General features: G+C 40.8%; 1 protein-coding gene and 1 long non-coding RNA gene across 3 annotated transcripts in view; one reads left to right on the forward strand and one right to left on the reverse strand.

Moving 5' to 3' along the window:
- LOC110986455 (uncharacterized) lies at positions 1 to 17,333 on the forward strand. Of its 2 annotated transcripts, XM_087134812.1 has the most exons (5): positions 1 to 664; positions 1,718 to 1,805; positions 10,701 to 10,783; positions 12,368 to 12,428; positions 15,786 to 17,333. In XM_087134812.1, the coding sequence occupies exons 1-5, from the start codon at positions 549 to 551 to the stop codon at positions 15,819 to 15,821; spliced, it is 384 nt and encodes a 127-aa protein (XP_086990938.1). In that variant the 5' UTR covers positions 1 to 548; the 3' UTR covers positions 15,822 to 17,333. The 2 variants fall into 2 exon arrangements, with proteins under 2 accessions (XP_086990938.1, XP_086990937.1); XM_087134811.1 differs by lacking the exon at positions 15,786 to 17,333 and having other exon boundaries at positions 12,368 to 12,476.
- LOC110986449 (uncharacterized) overlaps positions 12,144 to 18,365 on the reverse strand; it is a 24,263-nt gene continuing 18,041 nt past the window's right edge. Inside the window, exons 5-6 of the long non-coding RNA XR_002599146.2 lie at positions 16,064 to 16,145; positions 12,144 to 13,399 (exon numbers count right to left, since the gene is read on the reverse strand). This is a non-coding gene — a long non-coding RNA (uncharacterized LOC110986449). The remainder of the gene's footprint in view (positions 13,400 to 16,063; positions 16,146 to 18,365) is intronic.

Genomic DNA, 18,365 nt, shown 5'->3' on the forward strand with positions numbered 1-18,365 from the left:
ACTTCATACGAAAAGTTTCACAATGTTTTCTGGAAGTTAACATTTCCCAAAGAGAGCTTTTTTTTCAAATGACATATCAAAGGATTCCCACTACAGTTTGAAGAAATGAGTACTTTTTTCAGGGGTGGAAATATCGTAGTAGCAGGAAGCGATTGAGAGTGTTAGCACATTTCTGCTGCTGACCAATACAGCACAGCCTAATTTTCTTTGTGATGCCTAGGGCCTACACTGTAGCTCCCCAGAGCGTGGTTATCTTGAATGCTGAAGAATAGTGAACTGCAGTACATATACTGCACTATACATGTACATGTAGTCCTTGAGACTGGGTGTGATATCCCTACTGCAAAGGCACAGAATGATTCATGACTTATACAGACACTCAGTGGCTGTTCACTCCATAGATTCACTGCACATACTGTACTTACTGTACATGAATCGCTTCGTCACGCCTGTCCAGTTGCTTGTGCAGTACTAAAACAGCCCTTGGGATCTGTGCGTTTTCGCTGTCTGGTTCCCAGACCAAAAGACTCTGACAGTGTTTATCAGGGATGTGGAAATTCACCTTAGCTGATTTCAGCAGATTTTTGCTCTGCATTTCGGCTTTGTTATGTACTCCTGCTCTCTACAGGAATGATTGGAGCCTAGCTTTTACTAGCTTGCTTATGTACGTGGTAATGCACGAGTACATGTATATGGCCGTTATAAACCCCTGGTTTATCAGGTGTTCTGTCGAGGGTTATAATCGGCATTGTAAAATGAGTAGCAGTGCAGCCCCCCATCAGGTGCACAATTTGCATTTTATTTCTAAGTTTCCAATGTTAGCAGGCACACGTATGATTATGTTCACTCAGAGCATCAACATTTCTTTCTCCTAGGGTTTGTATAGCACTCAGTAGGCATGAAGCAATAGATGCCAGCATGCTCATTTGCCTCGCACATTTCCAGTGTGTGTTCATATGAGCGGCACTTTGAATCAATTAGAGGGCGCATGCTGCAACTTGACCAGTGGTAACGATGGGACCCACTCAGAAGCCGAATATATGCTCAAATTATCTTTGTTGTGCAGTCACATGGTCAGGGCAAAGAGCCAATGATCGGACTGCTGGACATGTAGGATACGACAGTAGCGGTCAGGTTAAAACATGTAACTCTGAACTTTCAGACGCCAGGATTCCTTGCAGCTTTGGGCTTGCAATTGTGAGTTCTCTGACCACAGTGGTAGCCAGCGGTGCAACCCAGAGTGAAAGAAAAAAAAACAGAGCTTTGGGTTGGCATTTTAGGCTCAAGGAAAAGTGTCCACGATCTCTCTAGTCCTTCTCTCTGACTCCTGGCGGTTGTTTCTTTTTCAGACTGAGCAAATGAAATTTCAAATTAATTAAATGCCTCCATTGCTTTGGGTGTTCCAAGTTTCTGTGTGCTTACTTTGATTAATGTATAACATGTACATGTAAATGGTGTATTAAGTTTTTCGAAATGTACATGTAATTTAATGAGATTTCACTGTACTGAATAAAAGATGGCTAAGAATTGATGTCAGATTTAAATTCAGTGCGCTCTGACTCAAAGCATTATGATAGATCTCAAACTTCCCATCCAACTTGTTTGTGCTTTGAAAGACCCACAAGAGTGTTGCACGAGCTACAGGAAAGCTAATTTCTCGTCCACAGACAGTCAAAAATGGATAATTGTGATGATTGTGTCTATGTTTCTCCTTTAGGCTGATCATGAGGACAACTGCCTGCACGGACGTCTATAGAAGTGGTGCCCTGTCCATCTGGAACAAGAGTTCTTGGACTCGTCAAAAGGTACGATTTTCATTCTCGTACAATACCACAAGGTTTAGGGCCAATATCAAGAGCTTTTGTTCATGTATGTTTCTGACAGGAATTACAGTGTAAATTGAAAATGAGCAATCCTTTGATATCGTGATTCATTTGGCTCAAGAGGAAATGAGAACAATACGTAGACAGATATTGAAGTAAACGTGTGGTGGGGAAAACCAAGAAAGTGACGGCCTTGCCGCGCAAACTGCGAAAGCGCGCGAGGAAGCCCAGCCTGTCATTGGTCTGTTCCGCGTACAGGCTGATCCAGATTGGTGTGGACCATACTTACAATGCCCGTTCTCACTCCCCCTGGACCCAAATTATGTTCTTCGGTGACAAGCACTGAAAAACTGTATTATCGTTATTCATTTTCATAATGTGAGCATTGCAAAAGTGTTCGCGAGGAGTACCTCAGGAACGAGTACAGACATGAAGCCTATCTGTAAACTACGGTAGTTGATCGTCACTCCATGGAACGTTTCTTAGAGTTACACGTGTTTCTGGTAATGAAACCAGCCATTCCTCAAAAGCATCCATTGCACTGTAGCTCAAAAGCCTGAAAAAAAGGGAGAAGTACTAGAGTTTACGTCTGCTTTGTACAGAATGCAGAGCTGGGTTTGCTGTAAGGAACGATAAATGGAGTAAAATGTCAACAACAGTCAGTTGAAGATTAAAAAAATTCCATATTAAATCACTAGCTGACGTCATCATAATGTTGTTGTAACGAATACTTTTACCAGGTCTTTACATGTCATAGAAGTTTCAAGCTAATCTGACTTGGAATATTGCAAAACAGTACAAGTGTACGGTGTGGATAAAAGTACTGAGAAAAAAATTGAATCATAAAAAATAAATTAAAAAATCATGTGACGATGTCATCATTATGTCATTTCATAGTTGCATTGCTGAATATGTTAGACACCTTTCCACCAAGTTTCACGACAGTCTGATGTGTTTTTACATGTGAAACACAAATTGATGAGTTTGATGATGTCATGATGTCACAAAAATTTCCTCTGGGGGTGCATATAAACTTCGCCTTACAAAGGTCTTGCAAATTAATTTTGAGAATGTACTTTTTGTGCTCGTGAGATATTATTGATAAGAAAATTGAATCAAGAATATGCCAAGAGTTCCTAAAAAATAAAGTTACATGTATGCTGTCATCCGTATCTCAATTTTCACCTACAGTACGTTGCAATTGAAAGTTAACCCTGTGAATGGATGCGAGAAAAGGTGTGACAGGAATTCCTGTTCACATTTGCAATTTGCACGCTACATGTAATGCCAAGAGTTCCTAAAAAATAAAGTTACATGTATGCTGTCATCCATATCTCAATTTTCACCTACAGTACGTTGCAATTGAAAGTTAACCCTGTGAATGGATGCGAGAAAAGGTGTGACAGGAATTCCTGTTCACATTTGCAATTTGCACACTACATGTAATGCCAAGAGTTCCTAAAAAATAAAGTTACATGTATGCTGTCATCCATATCTCAATTTTCACCTACAGTACGTTGCAATTGAAAGTTAACCCTGTGAATGGATGCGAGAAAAGGTGTGACAGGAATTCCTGTTCACATTTGCAATTTGCACACTACATGTAATGCCAAGAGTTCCTAAAAAATAAAGTTACATGTATGCTGTCATCCATATCTCAATTTTCACCTACCGTACGTTGCAATTGAAAGTTAACCCTGTGAATGGATGCGAGAAAAGGTGTGACAGGAATTCCTGTTCACATTTGCAATTTGCACACTACATGTAATGCCAAGAGTTCCTAAAAAATAAAGTTACATGTATGCTGTCATCCATATCTCAATTTTCACCTACAGTACGTTGCAATTGAAAGTTAACTCTGTGAATGGATGCGAGAAAAGGTGTGACAGGAATTCCTGTTCACATTTGCAATTTGCACACTACATGTAATGCCAAGAGTTCCTAAAAAATAAAGTTACATGTATGCTGTCATCCATATCTCAATTTTCACCTACAGTACGTTGCAATTGAAAGTTAACCCTGTGAATGGATGCGAGAAAAGGTGTGACAGGAATTCCTGTTCACATTTGCAATTTGCACACTACATGTAAGCCCCCATCCCCGCTCCGCCCTGCAAACTTGCGTAGAATCGGATGTGAAAAGAGCAACAGCAGTGCAAAATCCATTGGACAACAGTGCAACATTCTGGCGAACACAGCATGAAAAGAAAAAACGAAAAGAAAATTTAAGATAATCCATGTGTGAAAACTGCAAAAATGATGCAAAAAGGTTGCAAATATGATGCAATAATGTTGCAAAAATAATGCAACGATTAGAAGTAAGTTGAACTTTTATACGGAAAGTGAAACCTTTGTATTTTATCGTGCAGAGTTCCGGCAATCATGGAAACTCCTGAAAAAATGAAATTGAATTTAAGTTTCCATTTCTAGGCCCCAGAAAGTCGTGCAATTTTGTAAAAATGACAGAAGTCATGGAAAGTTCAAGGAAATTTGAGAAGACCAATTTATTTTAAATGTAAGACTCTGAGTTTTAGAATAAAATAAAATGTGGATGCATCCCAAGCAAGACAAGAATCCACACTAGAGAGTGAAATCATGGTCGGACGTCGGACTTTTTCCGAGCACTTATTGTGTTTGTCCAAACAAAATCAAAGGTACTCGTGCAAACTGTCTGACTAACATATCAATAACAGCTCTTAAAATAACAAGACAATATATGGGGTTATGGCATCGATTTATTACTAGTTTTGTGTTAGAATGACGTCAATTATGCTCAAGGCATTAATCAGGGCTAATCGCTCATCATCGGGTGAACACACATGTGTATATGCACAGACATGAAATCGCCCAATAATTCTTTGCGCATCATAAAATGTAGGTCACGTTTTTGGTCTAATTTCGCACTCTGCACGCAGTGACATAAGATTCATTAAACTCTGAATACATTGTCATTCATGAGCCAGGAGCAAGATTCGTTAAGCACTAGGCCACAAGGAAATTTGTTATGCTCTGTGGGCAATCTGAAAGAAATGAAAATCTGGATCAGACAATAATCTACGTGTATGTTTTGTTTGAGAAATGCCAGTAATGTCAGCTTGCATGGGATTGAGTCAAGGACTTTGTTGATGTAACACAGTTTTCAGTGTGGCTTGAATGACGGAACACATTGCACCCTATGGGACACATGCAGTGCTCAGATTACACTGGTGATAATTGGAAAAACTATTTTTGTTTGTCCAGAAGCCCCGAATGCGGGTGCAGTAGTACTGTCTGACCTCCATCATAGCCAGATTGGATTTGACCATTTGCCTTGTATCTTGACCAAAAGCAAGAAATAGACTGCCTTGAAATTTCAATGCTGCCTTCCTCTAGCAAAATGTTTGCCTTCAAAATTCTAGCAAACAGGAAAGATTATAGATTGATTCTCCTCTGCTTGCGATATTGGGAGATGCGTATTTATGAAAGTCTTGTGATCAAGTACAGAGAACACAGGTACATGTATGCAATTTCAAGTCCAGAGAACATATGACTTCAGTATCAACATGTACATTGTACCTGTATGTATACATGTGTACTAGTTATAAAGAAAACTAGGAGTGAGCATTTATGAAAATCTTTTCCCACTTGCGTGAAAATCTTTAAAAATCTCCAGATTTTTCCACATGTGAGAAAATCTGTGAAAATTATTTCCCTTTTCTTCCCAGTTTGCAAAAAAAATCAGTTAAAGTCTTCTCTTGATTGTGTGAAAATCTCTGCAAATCTTTTTCCACTGTGAGAAAAGGTTATCACAGTTTTGTGAAATGAAAGTTAATTAATTCCCCGGCAGGGCTCACAAAATTTTTTAAAAATGGAGTTGCCCTTCATGCAGGGGAGTTTAAAATCTGGTTGCCCGAATTTTATTTTCAGTTGTCTGACTAGGAAGTTTTTGCTCCACGTGGTCTTGAAGCTTTTAGTAATTAGGCCTCCAGTTATTTTCCTAGTTACGGATTGCTTGAAATAAATTCCCACCTTTTTGCTATTGCTCTGCAGCATTTCATGCTAAGACAACCTCTTGTCCGAAAGGTAAAATAAAAGTCTTGCAGAACAAATTTTGTTCTCACAGGAGTACAAAAAAAATCAATGCCTGAAAAAATTACAGGTTGGTAGGTTACTTACTACACAAGATTCCATGAAAGTTCTAGATAGTAAGAGATATGTACGTGATGTAATGGGTTTGTCAACTTTGCAGCGTGGGGGGGGGATTTATGGTCGAAGGCTCACTGAGCATCAAAGTTGAGTCAAAATTTATGCAGGCTATCCATTTTAATGCACAGACTTTCTAATTTATAAACTAATTCCCTTTAATTTATAAGACATGCTTTATTAGAAAATATGCTTGTTACAATTTTTTGGCTGAGAAATGGGTTTACGCTTGACTATACTTTTTATATGTAAAGACATTTTTGAAGCAATCCGGAACTGGCTAAACCAATCCAGAACTGCGAAAAGTGTCATCACTTTTGTTGATCCAGTAAGACAAATTAAAAGCTTAAAATTTGAAAACATTTTGAAGTAACTTCTGCATACATGTACAAGGTAGATCTCCGATCCCACGTTTCATTGGAATTTGAAGATAATTGAGCTGTGTTTGTCTGAATATAGTTTTCGCAATCTGCAACAAGGAAAACGACTGAATATAGACACGGCTGGGGCCGCTGCATTTGTCATGTCAATGATTCGACCAGACGTATTATGGTGCACAATTTGACTGGACGTACCACAGTGCACCTATCCCAACAAGTACAGTCATGCAACATCAAGGTTAAGGATGTCAATCTTGTTTCGCCGTCTTTCTTGTGATCTTTTTTCTCAACACGGTACTGAAATGGCTAAAATGCCAGTATTGAAATGCAATTGCAAAAACTGTGTTGCCGAAAACAGGTGCTAGCCCATCGGGCTGGCAGCCTGGAACAGTTGGTTGTCCTGCAAAATATTTTGGTTGTCCCGGGACGTCGGATTTACCGATTCTGCGAGCCCTGAAAAGACTAAAAGTGGGAAAGAGTTTCCCATTTACAGATTAACTTTCAATTGCCATGTACTGTATAAAAAAAACCTACATGTAAGATGAATACAGAGTTACACTTTAATCAGACTTGAGGTTTCAGAAATGTTGACCTTCAAAATGTCAGGGTTCAGTGCACATCATCAGCCTAATGTTTTAACTTGGTTTAAGTTAAAGATTGGGTTTAAAGATGATTAAAAGTACATGTAGGTTTAAGTTGGACTAAAATTGATTTAAAAACTGTAGGCATCGGTTAGCCAATCTGGCTTTCTGATGTTCAGTTCCATCACTTGATCGTCACTGATTAGGTGATTGGGCACTATCCTGTCACCTGGTGTATCGAATACTAATCCATTACATATTCAGTGCAGTACAGTGTACATGTACAGTACATTGCAGTAGTGTATAACAAATTAACAATGCTTGCCGGTGCATGACACCACGCAGGCTTAAGCTCTGTGAATGGGATAAGCATCAACAGTAACACAAGGTTCACCATAAGACAAGGTCTTTTGGAGAGTCCCTTGGAGCTCGTATGTATTTGAATATGTATTTGAAGTTGGTGTGAACTTGCTTTGAACGGTGTTGGTCTTCTGTAAATGTTGCATAAAATGAGACCGTTGTGCGTGTCATGAAATACTTAATCGCCCTCTAGTGGCAGGTGGAAAATGAAATTGAAACTACATTTCAATTGATGTTTGGGGCAAAATTTGATGTAATTGCTTGAAAAGTGGTTGATATGATGACCTTCATGCAGACAGTACAGGAGTTAAATTGATGACGTCAACGGATTGGAAAATACAATTAAAAGACCTTTCAATTTTAACAATTGCTGAAAGAAATCAATAGTAAGTGGTGCCACTCTTGATTTCCTCAAATCAAATAGAAAATGCTGGCATTGAGCCAGCCATTGGCGTTGTCTCATTATAAATACAGCAGACCTGCCGATAATGATAAAAACGCCTGTAGTTGTCTGTAGATGCTTGCGCATCCAATGCCTGTAACATTGTAACTGCTGAGCAGTGCTGCTGTGCTGTATGGTGTGGTGTGAATGCTTAAGTGCATGCACATGTATACACGTCCATGGTTTCGTTGACTCGTACATTGACTTATAACTAGTCCATAACCAAGTGCCTCAGCTAAGCCAGAGTATTCATCCAGTGTTTAAGACGCGCTGTGCTATCAAAGTGGAAACCTCGGTTGAAAGCCACCCATTGCGGGCTTATTCAAATTTTTTCTGCCCCAGGTTAGGTTTTCCTTGTACTTTCTAGAATTGATTTCTGTTATTCGTCGTAGAATAACTGTAAACAGATTGCGGACCTTCATGAGTCGTCCCATCCCAATGTACTCCATCTTTTCATGTTGAGATGCATTGAGCATCCTAGCACCATGCATAATTATGATTAAGCTCATCGCAATCAACCAGCCCCAAACCGTAGTGATCCCTGCCCCCAAGTCTGCCTGATTGCTGCCGCTCAACCAGTTATACCGGCAGGTGAATTTCTGGTTCTTTGTGGTAGCCATGTGACTGCGCTATCCCTGCTTTCAAGTTAACCCTGATGGTAGCCTCAGCTAGCCCAGATGTACCGGTAGCTTTTTGATGCCTGCAGGCCTGGCACCTGATCATAAAGCATCATTGCAAAACGAGAAATAATTTGCAGCAGTTTGCCTTGTTTATTTCGTTAAAAAATAGAGCAGATACATGTACCTACAAGTAGTACTTAAGAATGATATAAAGTCCTATTAAAACCCTTACCCACTAGGGCCTCTTTACTAAGGCACATCCTCAATCTTCCAAAATCCTCCAATTGCCCGACTTCAAAAACTGCATTCATCCTCAATCCTCCAAAATCCTCCAGTTTTGGGGCTTATGCACAAAATGAAAGGTACCTGAATCCTCAGTCCTCTAAAATCCTCCATGGTCGTACTTTGTTTGTTTGTTTTGGTCTTTTTTATTTTGGGGGAGGGAGAGGGTTAGGCTAGGTTGGTTGCTGGGCTGAAGCTGGTTTTTTGCAGATTTGGCAAACAGCTTTACTTTTGTCACAAACAAAGCAGACATGTGCATTTGTTTTAACTCACTGCAGTTGAGTATTGTGTATTTTATGACCAGCAGCAGTGAACAATGGAACACACTGTCCTTGGGTACATGTATATTGCAAACAGTATAATGTGTGACCATATGCACCACTATGTGACCATTCATCCTCAATCCTCCGAAATACTCCAGCTTTTAAATCAGCATTCATCCTCAATCTTCCAAAATCCTCCATGTTTCAATCACCATTCATCCTCAATCCTCCAAAACCACCCGGAGGATTTTGGAGGATTGCGGTGGTTTAGGGTTGGACTACGTGTAAATACCTGTTAATACACCTTTAGTTTAGATTGAAATGAAATTTGTTAATTTTGTTAACGTTGTAGGAATGTGCAGATAGATCAGACTTACTCTGAGCAAAAATCGGAAACCTTGCTGAACTAAAAAAAATGGATACCACCAGTTTTTTTAATTTGTTCTGCTAGAATTCAACTTGAGTAGAGTTTGCTTTTAAACCTAATAATCCTTCACCTTTTGGAAGATTGAAGACTGTTGGGGAACCCTTAAAAATCCCTTGTTTTAAAATTACAATGTGCACGGCCAACGTTGTTTCTCAAAGCAAAAGTTAAATGTGTGGTCTTCCTTCCAAGCGCAAGGCTTTGTGCAGTGGTGTCTTCAGGCATGCGATAATGGTGATCATATTCCTTTTAGACTTGCACAGAGACTGTTAAACCTTGGATGGTGATTATTTTACATTTCACCCAGCGATGTTGTTTTGTCACTGTGACCATTGCATAACTAAAATCTTGGGTAACTTTTATCAAAAAACTACCTTATAATGATCCACAATTGGATATCTTGTTCTGTTGGGTGGTTTTTTTTCAAATGGTGCATTTAAGCTTTAAACTGAAAGGAAGCTGCTAGCTAATCCCTCCATTGTCCCTGCTGATGCATATTTCACATCTGTGATCTTATGTCTGTCAGAACTACAGAAAGGTTTACACCGTATATTTCACAAAATTAAGACAGAAAAATTGCACGTTTGTGTCATGAACATTTAGACAGTGCTGACTAAAATCTTGAGGAAAGTACTGCTCCTGTACATTAGAAGAAAAATCAGTTTAACCGCTTGCCTCCTGGGTTTCCGGATCCGGGCGCCTTGGGTTTGCAAGCATAGCCGGGGTGTCTGAAATTGGACAAAGGAGCTGGACCTTGTAACGAAAGACCGTACTCGGAACAAGAGACCGAGCTGCGGGAATTTGCCATCATTTTTCAATTGTCATTAGCGGATGTAATCCGTCATTGTTATGAAACATGCTATATTATTTGGCAATTCATGGCGATGGTATATATATTTTCGTATCAGAACAACCTTTAATGGGGACTGGTTTGTGGTCTGATATCAGCTAAAGTGATCACATGCTGATAAAAATTCACTTTTTCAAACTAATGAATACTGGTTCTTTCCTCACATGGAAGTGGCAAAGCCAAATCAGCTTTACCTTGAAAATTATTTTTAAATGTCTCTCCAAATGAACGCATCTCGAACTTCAACTGTGACACCATTAACGGTTTTCTGTTACTGACCTTTCAAAGTTGGGAGGCAATGTAACTTTTTGGCACACAAAACTTGCTGGTTTATTTGAGTAGCATCTTTGGAGGCCTTTGAATTCTGAACTGTTTGTGCTGTTGGAAAGCTCCGTGAAAGTTCAGCATGGGTTACAGGGTAGCTTACAATTTCTCTTCCACAAACGGAAATGATAATTGATAATGATAATTTTGTTTCTTTGATTCTCCCTCAGGTTGACGAAACCGACTTTGTAGATGCCGGTAGAAGGGATGCCCTCTCCACTTCGAACGAGACTTTTTGGACTTGTCAAAAAGGGTAAGATTTTTCATCCTATTTACAGCAAAAGTTTTTTTTTTTTCAGGCCAATTTGAAGGATTTTGCTTACTCAGGTGTGTGTCTGACTCCTCATTCCACTTCTTATGTCAGCTTGCCAGTGGGATTCGAACCTGGGTCACAGGGTTGGAGGGTGAGGTGGAAAGTACGTTACCAGAAGTGAAGATTGGCGATATTAACTGACTTTTTTAAATGAAATTGTCAACCCCCCCCCAAAAAAGACACCCAAACCACCCTGCAAATACACAGAATGTTGGACTGAAACTGAATTCCCATGCTCATGTGTTCATCACATTCATCATTCATGGAGCCAGGCCTTGACCTTTACAGTGGTCACCAGCAGTCATTGTCGCGATGCCCCAGTGCACAGATCGCAGTGCCCTCCAAGAAAAACCGTTTCATCGCAGCCAAGAACAGAGCATAATGCACAGACAGCATTGCAAACAATCAATTGGATGGATTTACAAATGATCTGTTTGATTGGACCCTCAAAACTTAAAGGTCGAGGCCTGTGAGCTGAAACATTGGTTCCTAAAATTAAATGTTCAGGTCGTAAGTGTGTACATATTTTATAAACCCAGACTAGAAAGATTTCTTATCATTATAACTGAAATAATGGAAACTGCACAGTATTTGCACTGTGATTGTACCAAATATTGTGGGATGTTTTAGGAATTTATCTTCATCCCCCAATCTCGCCTCAGTAATCAGCAAAACTTCAAACCTGGCCTGAAGACCTTGTGCTTTATTTAAATTGGGCCAGGATGTTAACTTCTACTGAAGGCTTCAGTTATGGAGATTTGTACAGATTTTGGTTCTCTGCAGTGTTTGTTTTTAATCCTTCTCCCTTGAAAGTCACTATATTGCCTGCTTTCAGAAATCTGCTTCTTTCATGTTTTATACTGCTTTTAATTTTTTCCCTTTTCACTCCAACTTGCTCACTTACTCGCCCACCACCCATCCCACCAAAATGTTTTTTGATATGGTTATCTGCACCTTGCAGCATTCACGGTTACCAAATGCTGTCAATTCAAAAGTAGGGGTTTGCTGGCTGAACTGGGCATGTCCAGAAACCTCTTCCACTACTCAAATTCAAATTTGACCTGCATGGCTAATGAGGGCTGTCAAGCTGCTTGCAGACAGTGCTTGGGCAATGCCCTTTGTTCTGGTCTATGGCTTGTTACGTAATAAGGCACTGGTTTTCAATAGTGAAAAAGCAGCGTCCAAAAAGCCAGCACATTTCTGTAGTGCATCATGGAGGAAGGAAAAAGACATGTACATGTATCCCAATATGTACCTGGTGTTTGAGCAGATATAAAAGCTTGAACACTGACAAATTGCCTTCCTGGTTTGTATATTTACCATCTCAGTTTATTCTGGAAACTGCCAACTTACATGCTTTGCATTTATAAATCTTTAATAGTTTTATACATGTACATCTTAAGTATCTCTCTAATGAAAGTGTAAACAAACTGTTCACAAGTTATACATATGATTGTGAGTGCACACTTTGTTCTCAAAATACAACATAATTAAAAGTCCCTTCATTTTTTTGTTGCTTTTCAGAACTCCCCAAAGAGTGCCTAACAGCAGTCTACCCTCATCAGAAGTCCAGGAATCAGACGAGGTTAGCATGCACCTGCTCCACTTCGCTGCCGGTGCTGGTGGCCATTAGGGAACACAGCGCAGGTTTGTGGGCTGCATCAATGTTACATTGGTTGTACTTGTGACCGGCGGAGCAATGAATTCAGGAAGGTCAGAAAGGGGTGAGTTGTTATCAAGTCATTTTCTTCGTTTCAAGAATGTTTCATGTCACTTCATACATGTACATGTAGATGCAAGGATCCATTTGGATGTTGGTTAATTTTCAAAAGCACCACCAAAAAAGCCGCAGCAGCAATTCCAAAAACAAAAAGACGTAAAATTTGTCAGTTTCTACCATTTTCAAATCTTCGCGCTGCAGATATTGGCTGCTTTTAACATAACCCACCAAAATTTGGCAGTAGAAAAACACAAAGCGCTCTATGAATTGTCAATTAATTTGGGTCATTTTATTCACCGGCGCTGCAAACATGTACATGTGTGATTTGTGGTTGTCAAATCTCAGGTTGTTTGGGTCAATTCAAAGTCAAGTTTCACATCATAGTAAAGTCAAGAGTCAAGCTTTATGTTGGTGTGTTTTTACTTCAAGTGTGTAAACAGGCAATGTTGAACAATACACTTAGCTGTACAGTTCAGAGCGTACTGAATTTCCTCTGGCCATTGGATTTTTATTGATGAGGTCCTACTTAAGAAGTCCAAAGTATTGCATTCACATTTTCCTTTCTAAACTCATGGCCCTTGAATCCTGCTTTGAGTATCACTACGTCTTTTTAATTTAACTACCAGTAAGACAAAGAGTAAGACAACTGATCCATGCAATACGTTGTCATAAACTGTAATTAAAAGATTTTGAAGAGCCCTAATACTTGTACTTGTAAGTCAATTTCATTTAACTGTATTCCTTTCATTTTGGAAATCTTCCATTCTGGCGATCAGTTAGCACTCTCTCATTCCCAAAGGTCCATCTTGCCTCATCCTTCAGAACCTGCAGTCGGACTAAAAAATACAAAATTTTAAGTCAGCAGAAAATATTTTTGTGTGATAATTCAACTCTTGTTGTTTGACGTTCCTTAAAGATACTTCTGGCCTCTTAATTGTTTCAAGATTTATGATGACACAATGTTAAATGAAAGTCAGGACCTCAACAAAATTCAATGCAACATGAAACACTTGAAATAAGAACACACCAACATAAGGCTTGATTTTTAACTTTGTTATGGTATGAAGCGTGACTTGGAAAAGACGAAAAGAACTGATATTTGACGTCCACAGTGACATGAAACGTTCTTGAGACTCGAAGTAAATGACAAGATAACAACTCTTCCCCTTTTTGTCTCCCTTAATTCATTGTTCCTCCTTTTGCAAGTACCACCAGTGCAACACCGATGCTCCCCCAACTTGTGTTGTGTTCCCAATGGTCACTGTTGCACTGTTGGGGATGTGCGCGGCGGGAAGGGGCGCGCGGCTGGGGAGGGACGCGCGCAGCGGGTAGGGTCGCGTGCAACGGGGGAGGGACGCGTGGCGGGTAGGGACGTGCGCGGTGGGGCACGCGGCGGGGTGGGACACGCGCGGCAGGGGGAGGGATGCGCAGCGAGTAGGGAAGCGCAGCGGGTAGGGACGCACGCAGCGGGGGTGGGACACGCGCGGCAGGGGAAGGGACGCGCAGCGGGTAGGGACGCACGCAGCGGGGTTGGGACGTGCGGGGTGGGAAGGGGTGCGCGCAGGGGGAGGGATCATTTGTTTTCTAAAAAAATAAACTGACACAGAAATAAATCAGTAACAAAAAAAGTTTTTTCTTTTGTATATATCCAGACCCACCCCCACACAGCACGACCCCTCCCCACGCGGCGCGACCCCTCCCTACGCGGCGCGACCCCTCCCTACACGGCGCGACCCTCCCCCACGCGGCGCGCCCCCGCAGCGCGACCCTCCCCCACGCGGCGCGACCCCTCCCTACACGGCGCGACCCCTCCCTACGCGGCGCGACCCTCCCCCACGCGGCGCGACCCGCCCCCGCGGCGCGACCCTCCCCCACGCGGCGCGACACGCCCCCTGCCGCGCGTGTCCCACCCCCGCCGTGTGCCCCACCGCGCACATCCCTTCCCCCGCCGCGCACATCCCCAACAGTGCAACAGTGACCATTGGGAACACAACACAAGTTGGGGGAGCATCGATGTTGCACTGGTGGTACTTGCAACAGGAGGAACAATGAATTAAGGGAGACAAAAAGGGGAAGAGTTGTTATCTTGTCATTTACTTCGAGTCTCAAGAATGTTTCATGTCACTGTGGAGGTCAAATATCAGTTCTTTTCGTCTTTTCCAAGTCACGCTTCATACCATAACAAAGTTAAAAGTCAAGCCTTATGTTGGTGTGTTTTAATTCAAGTGTTTACAGTAAACAGCTAATGCCAAACTTCAAGAAATCCAATTATCTATGTTTCCTTTTCCTCTTATCACTGGATTTTGTTGAAGCCCTAATTTTGTGCAACATTGAATGTCCAAATCCTTTAAAAAATTGGATGTAAATTTAAGCAATGCACATGTAATTACAGTTATAACTTATTGCACTGATCAGCTGTCATAAACATTTTTCTTTTAAAACGTTGGTGATACAAGGAACACGATTTGAGGGACATGACTTAATCACTGATGTCTTGGTTGACTTTTGACAAAGTAAAACATTGAATGTTGAGCCCTAAAAATTGTGTGGGATGATTTCCCAGGGGATTTTCAAGAGTTTCAAAGTTCTTCAAAAATTCATAACTTCAATTCACTAGACGCTTACACCCACACGAATGACTGTCTGGTGGCTACTCTAATCTGACAGGCAACCTCCATTAACGTCCAAGTTTTTCAGCCAGGCCTGCTGCCTAGTAAAAAGAGCCCAGATTGCGCGGTGTTGCATAATTTCCTTTGTTCCCAATATTGGCATACAAACCCAAGGTGCCCAGTTCCAGAAAGCCCGGAGGCAAGTGGTTAAATAGGACCTCATCAACAAAATCCAATGACCAGAGGAAATTCCGTCCCCTCTGAACTTTACAGGTCAGTGTATTCCTTGAAGTTCAACATTACCTGTTTACTCTAAACACTTGAAGTAAAGACACACCAACATAAAGCTTGGCTTGTGACTTTGCTACGACTTTGACTTGAACTGACCAAAAAAACCCTGAGATTCGACAACCGTAAATCACACATGTACATGTTTGCAGCGCTAGAGAATAAAATGACCCAAATAAATTGACAATTCATAGAGCGCTTTGTGTTTTTCTACTGCCAAATTTTGGTGGGTTATGTTAAAAGCAGCCAATGTCTGCAGCGCAAAGATTTGAAAATGGTAGAAACTGACAACAGAAACTGACAAATTTCCCTCTTTTTCTTTTAGGAATTGCTGCTGCGGCTTTTTTGGTGGTGCTTTTGAAAATTAACCAACATCCAAATGGATCCTTGCATCTACATGTACATGTATGAAGTGACATGAAACATTCTTGAAACAAGAAGAAAACGACTTGATAACAACTCACCCCTTTCTGACCTTCCTGAATTCATTGCTCCGCCGGTCACAAGTACAACCAATGTAACATTGATGCAGCCCACCAACCTGCATTGTGTTCCCTAATGGCCACCAGCACCAGCAGCGAAGTGGAGCAGGTGTACGCTGACCTCATCTGGTTCCTGGACCTCCGTTGATGGCCACTGATAATGAGGGTAGACTGCTGTGGCTGTGCTAGGCACTCTTGGAGTTCTAAAAAGCAATTAAAAAATAAAGAAATTCCTGTACAAAATGTTTTGAGAATGAAGTATGCAATCACAACCAGATGTAAAAAACTTGTCCACACAATTTGGTTCTTTTTTAACTTTCATTAAAGACACGAAGTATATAATACTTAAGATTTACATTTGAAATGCATGTACATGTAATTTGAAAACCTAGATACAAACCAGGAAGGCAATTTGTCAGTGTTTAAGCTTTTCTTATCTGCACACTTCAGATCAAACATCAGGTACATATTGGGGTACATGTACATGTCTGTTTCCTTCCTCCATGATACACTACAGAAATGTGCTGGCTTTTTGGATGCTGCTTTTTCACTATTGAAGACCTGGCTAGGTCTTATTATGTAACAAGCCATAGACCAGAAGCAAGGGCATTGCTCAAGCATTATCTGCAAGCAGCTTGACAGCCCTCATTAGCCATGCAGGTCAAATTTGAATTTGAGTGGTGGAAAAGGTCACTGGACATGCTCAATTCTGCCAGCAAACCCTTACTTTTGAAGTTGACAGCATTTGGCAACCGTGAATGCTGCAAGGTGCAGATAACAATATCAAAAAACATTTTGGCGGGATGGGTGGTGGGCGAGTGAGTGAGCAAGTTGGAATGAAAAGGAAAAAAATTTTTAAAAAAGGGTCAGAAAGAAACAAAAAATTCTAAACAAGCAAAAATTACCTTTCTGGGAGGATAAAAAACATAGTGTACATGCTCAATTCTGCCAGCAAACCCCTACTTTCCATAACTTTTGCAGTTCACAGCATTTGGCAACCGTGAATGCTGTAAGGTGCTGATAACTACATAAGAATACATTTTGGTAGGTTGGGTGGTGGGTGTGTAAGTGAGGAAGTTGGAGAGAAAAGGGGAAAATTTTCCAACAAAAGCAAACAGGTAAAAAATAACTTGAAGAAAGGTAAAAAAAAAAGTGAACGGAACCAATTTTTTCCCCAAAGTAAAAATAACTGACACCTTCCATAGATATCACGTACATGTAGCCTCCTGGCTGACTTGAAATGAAGCACAAGATTTTCAGACCAATTTTTTTTAGGGGTGAGATTGGAGGCAAAAAATCACAAAATAGCCAAACAATGTTTGTTATAATAGCCCAACTACCAATACATGTACCTAGGCCAGTACTATAAATTTGCATTTGTCTCGACTACACGTATAGTGACCTGAAATCTTCCTTTTTCTTTTTTTACAATGTGCAAAAGAGGAGAACACCTCTCAGTACGGTACAATGCTGATGAAATGAACACAATGGGGTAGACACAGACTGCTCTGTACAGCGGTAACTCAGCGTTTTGGTATACATGTATATGTATATGGTGCCTTGTGGAGACCCAGGAAAATTGGTTGAATAGGTCTCCACAAGGAATTTCTAAAGGTGAAGAGGTCTCCTCAAGGATTTCGTGAAACTGATAATCGCTCAAAAAGGATCAATTTTTTTCTTAAGTGTAAGAATCTGTCGCAAATTGAAGTGTTTCAAATGAGGGACATCCGGTCTAACCTTCAGCCCAGGAGAGTGATTCACGTTGAAATGGGAGCATTTTGAAAACATCGTTTCACACGCGACCGAATTAGTACTGGCGAACAAAGCCGTGTCTCCACAAGGACACAAATTTCGGAATATGTGTAGTGATCTGTTTTCAGCTGCTGATGCACCTGTTCCCAGCTCTGGCCTGCTCAAACGTTTGCCGGCCCGCCCTGTTTTGTGCACGAGGATTGAAAATGTTCCTCAAGTCTCACCAAAACTGTTCTCTTCCCTCCATCTACGTTTTGGGCAGTGTCCACTAAAACTCCAATCGCGAAGTGAAATCAAATTTCCTGGAGTCATTGCTTAAAAGGTTCACGTGATACATAGTATGTACATTGGAACTATGAATAGATGGACCAATAACCAATGAAGTTGGCAACCTATATGTAAGAAATGTCGGCTCAGGCAAGAATTGTTGAAAAAATTTAAACTGCGGAGTATCTAATGAATCTTTTTGAGGTGAGTCACAAAAGCTAAGTTTTCTACACGTACGTATGTATTTTGTTTTAATTTTGGGAGGTCAAAATCCTTGTCTTTGCAGTGGGGAAAAAAAACCCAGCGTTTCCGCGTAAGAGTTGCCCATGTTGCACGGTACTTGGCAGTTGGTTTACATGACCACTGCGCATGAATGTACATTGTCCACAATGACACTGGCCATA

The sequence above is a fragment of the Acanthaster planci genome, linkage group LG03 (genome assembly GCF_054643075.1).
Source record: "Acanthaster planci isolate LZ-2023a linkage group LG03, COTS_SCS, whole genome shotgun sequence".
NCBI classification, from domain to species: domain Eukaryota; kingdom Metazoa; phylum Echinodermata; class Asteroidea; order Valvatida; family Acanthasteridae; genus Acanthaster; species Acanthaster planci.

Bases quoted from the DNA above. Each gene is read 5' to 3' on its own strand.
- LOC110986455 (XM_087134811.1), top strand. From the start codon at position 549: ATGTGGAAATTCACCTTAGCTGATTTCAGCAGATTTTTGCTCTGCATT. The intron at 665-1,717 runs GTACGTGGTAAT...TTTCTCCTTTAG, and splicing joins GCTTTTACTAGCTTGCTTAT to GCTGATCATGAGGACAACTG. The intron at 10,784-12,367 runs GTAAGATTTTTC...GTTGCTTTTCAG, and splicing joins TTTTGGACTTGTCAAAAAGG to AACTCCCCAAAGAGTGCCTA.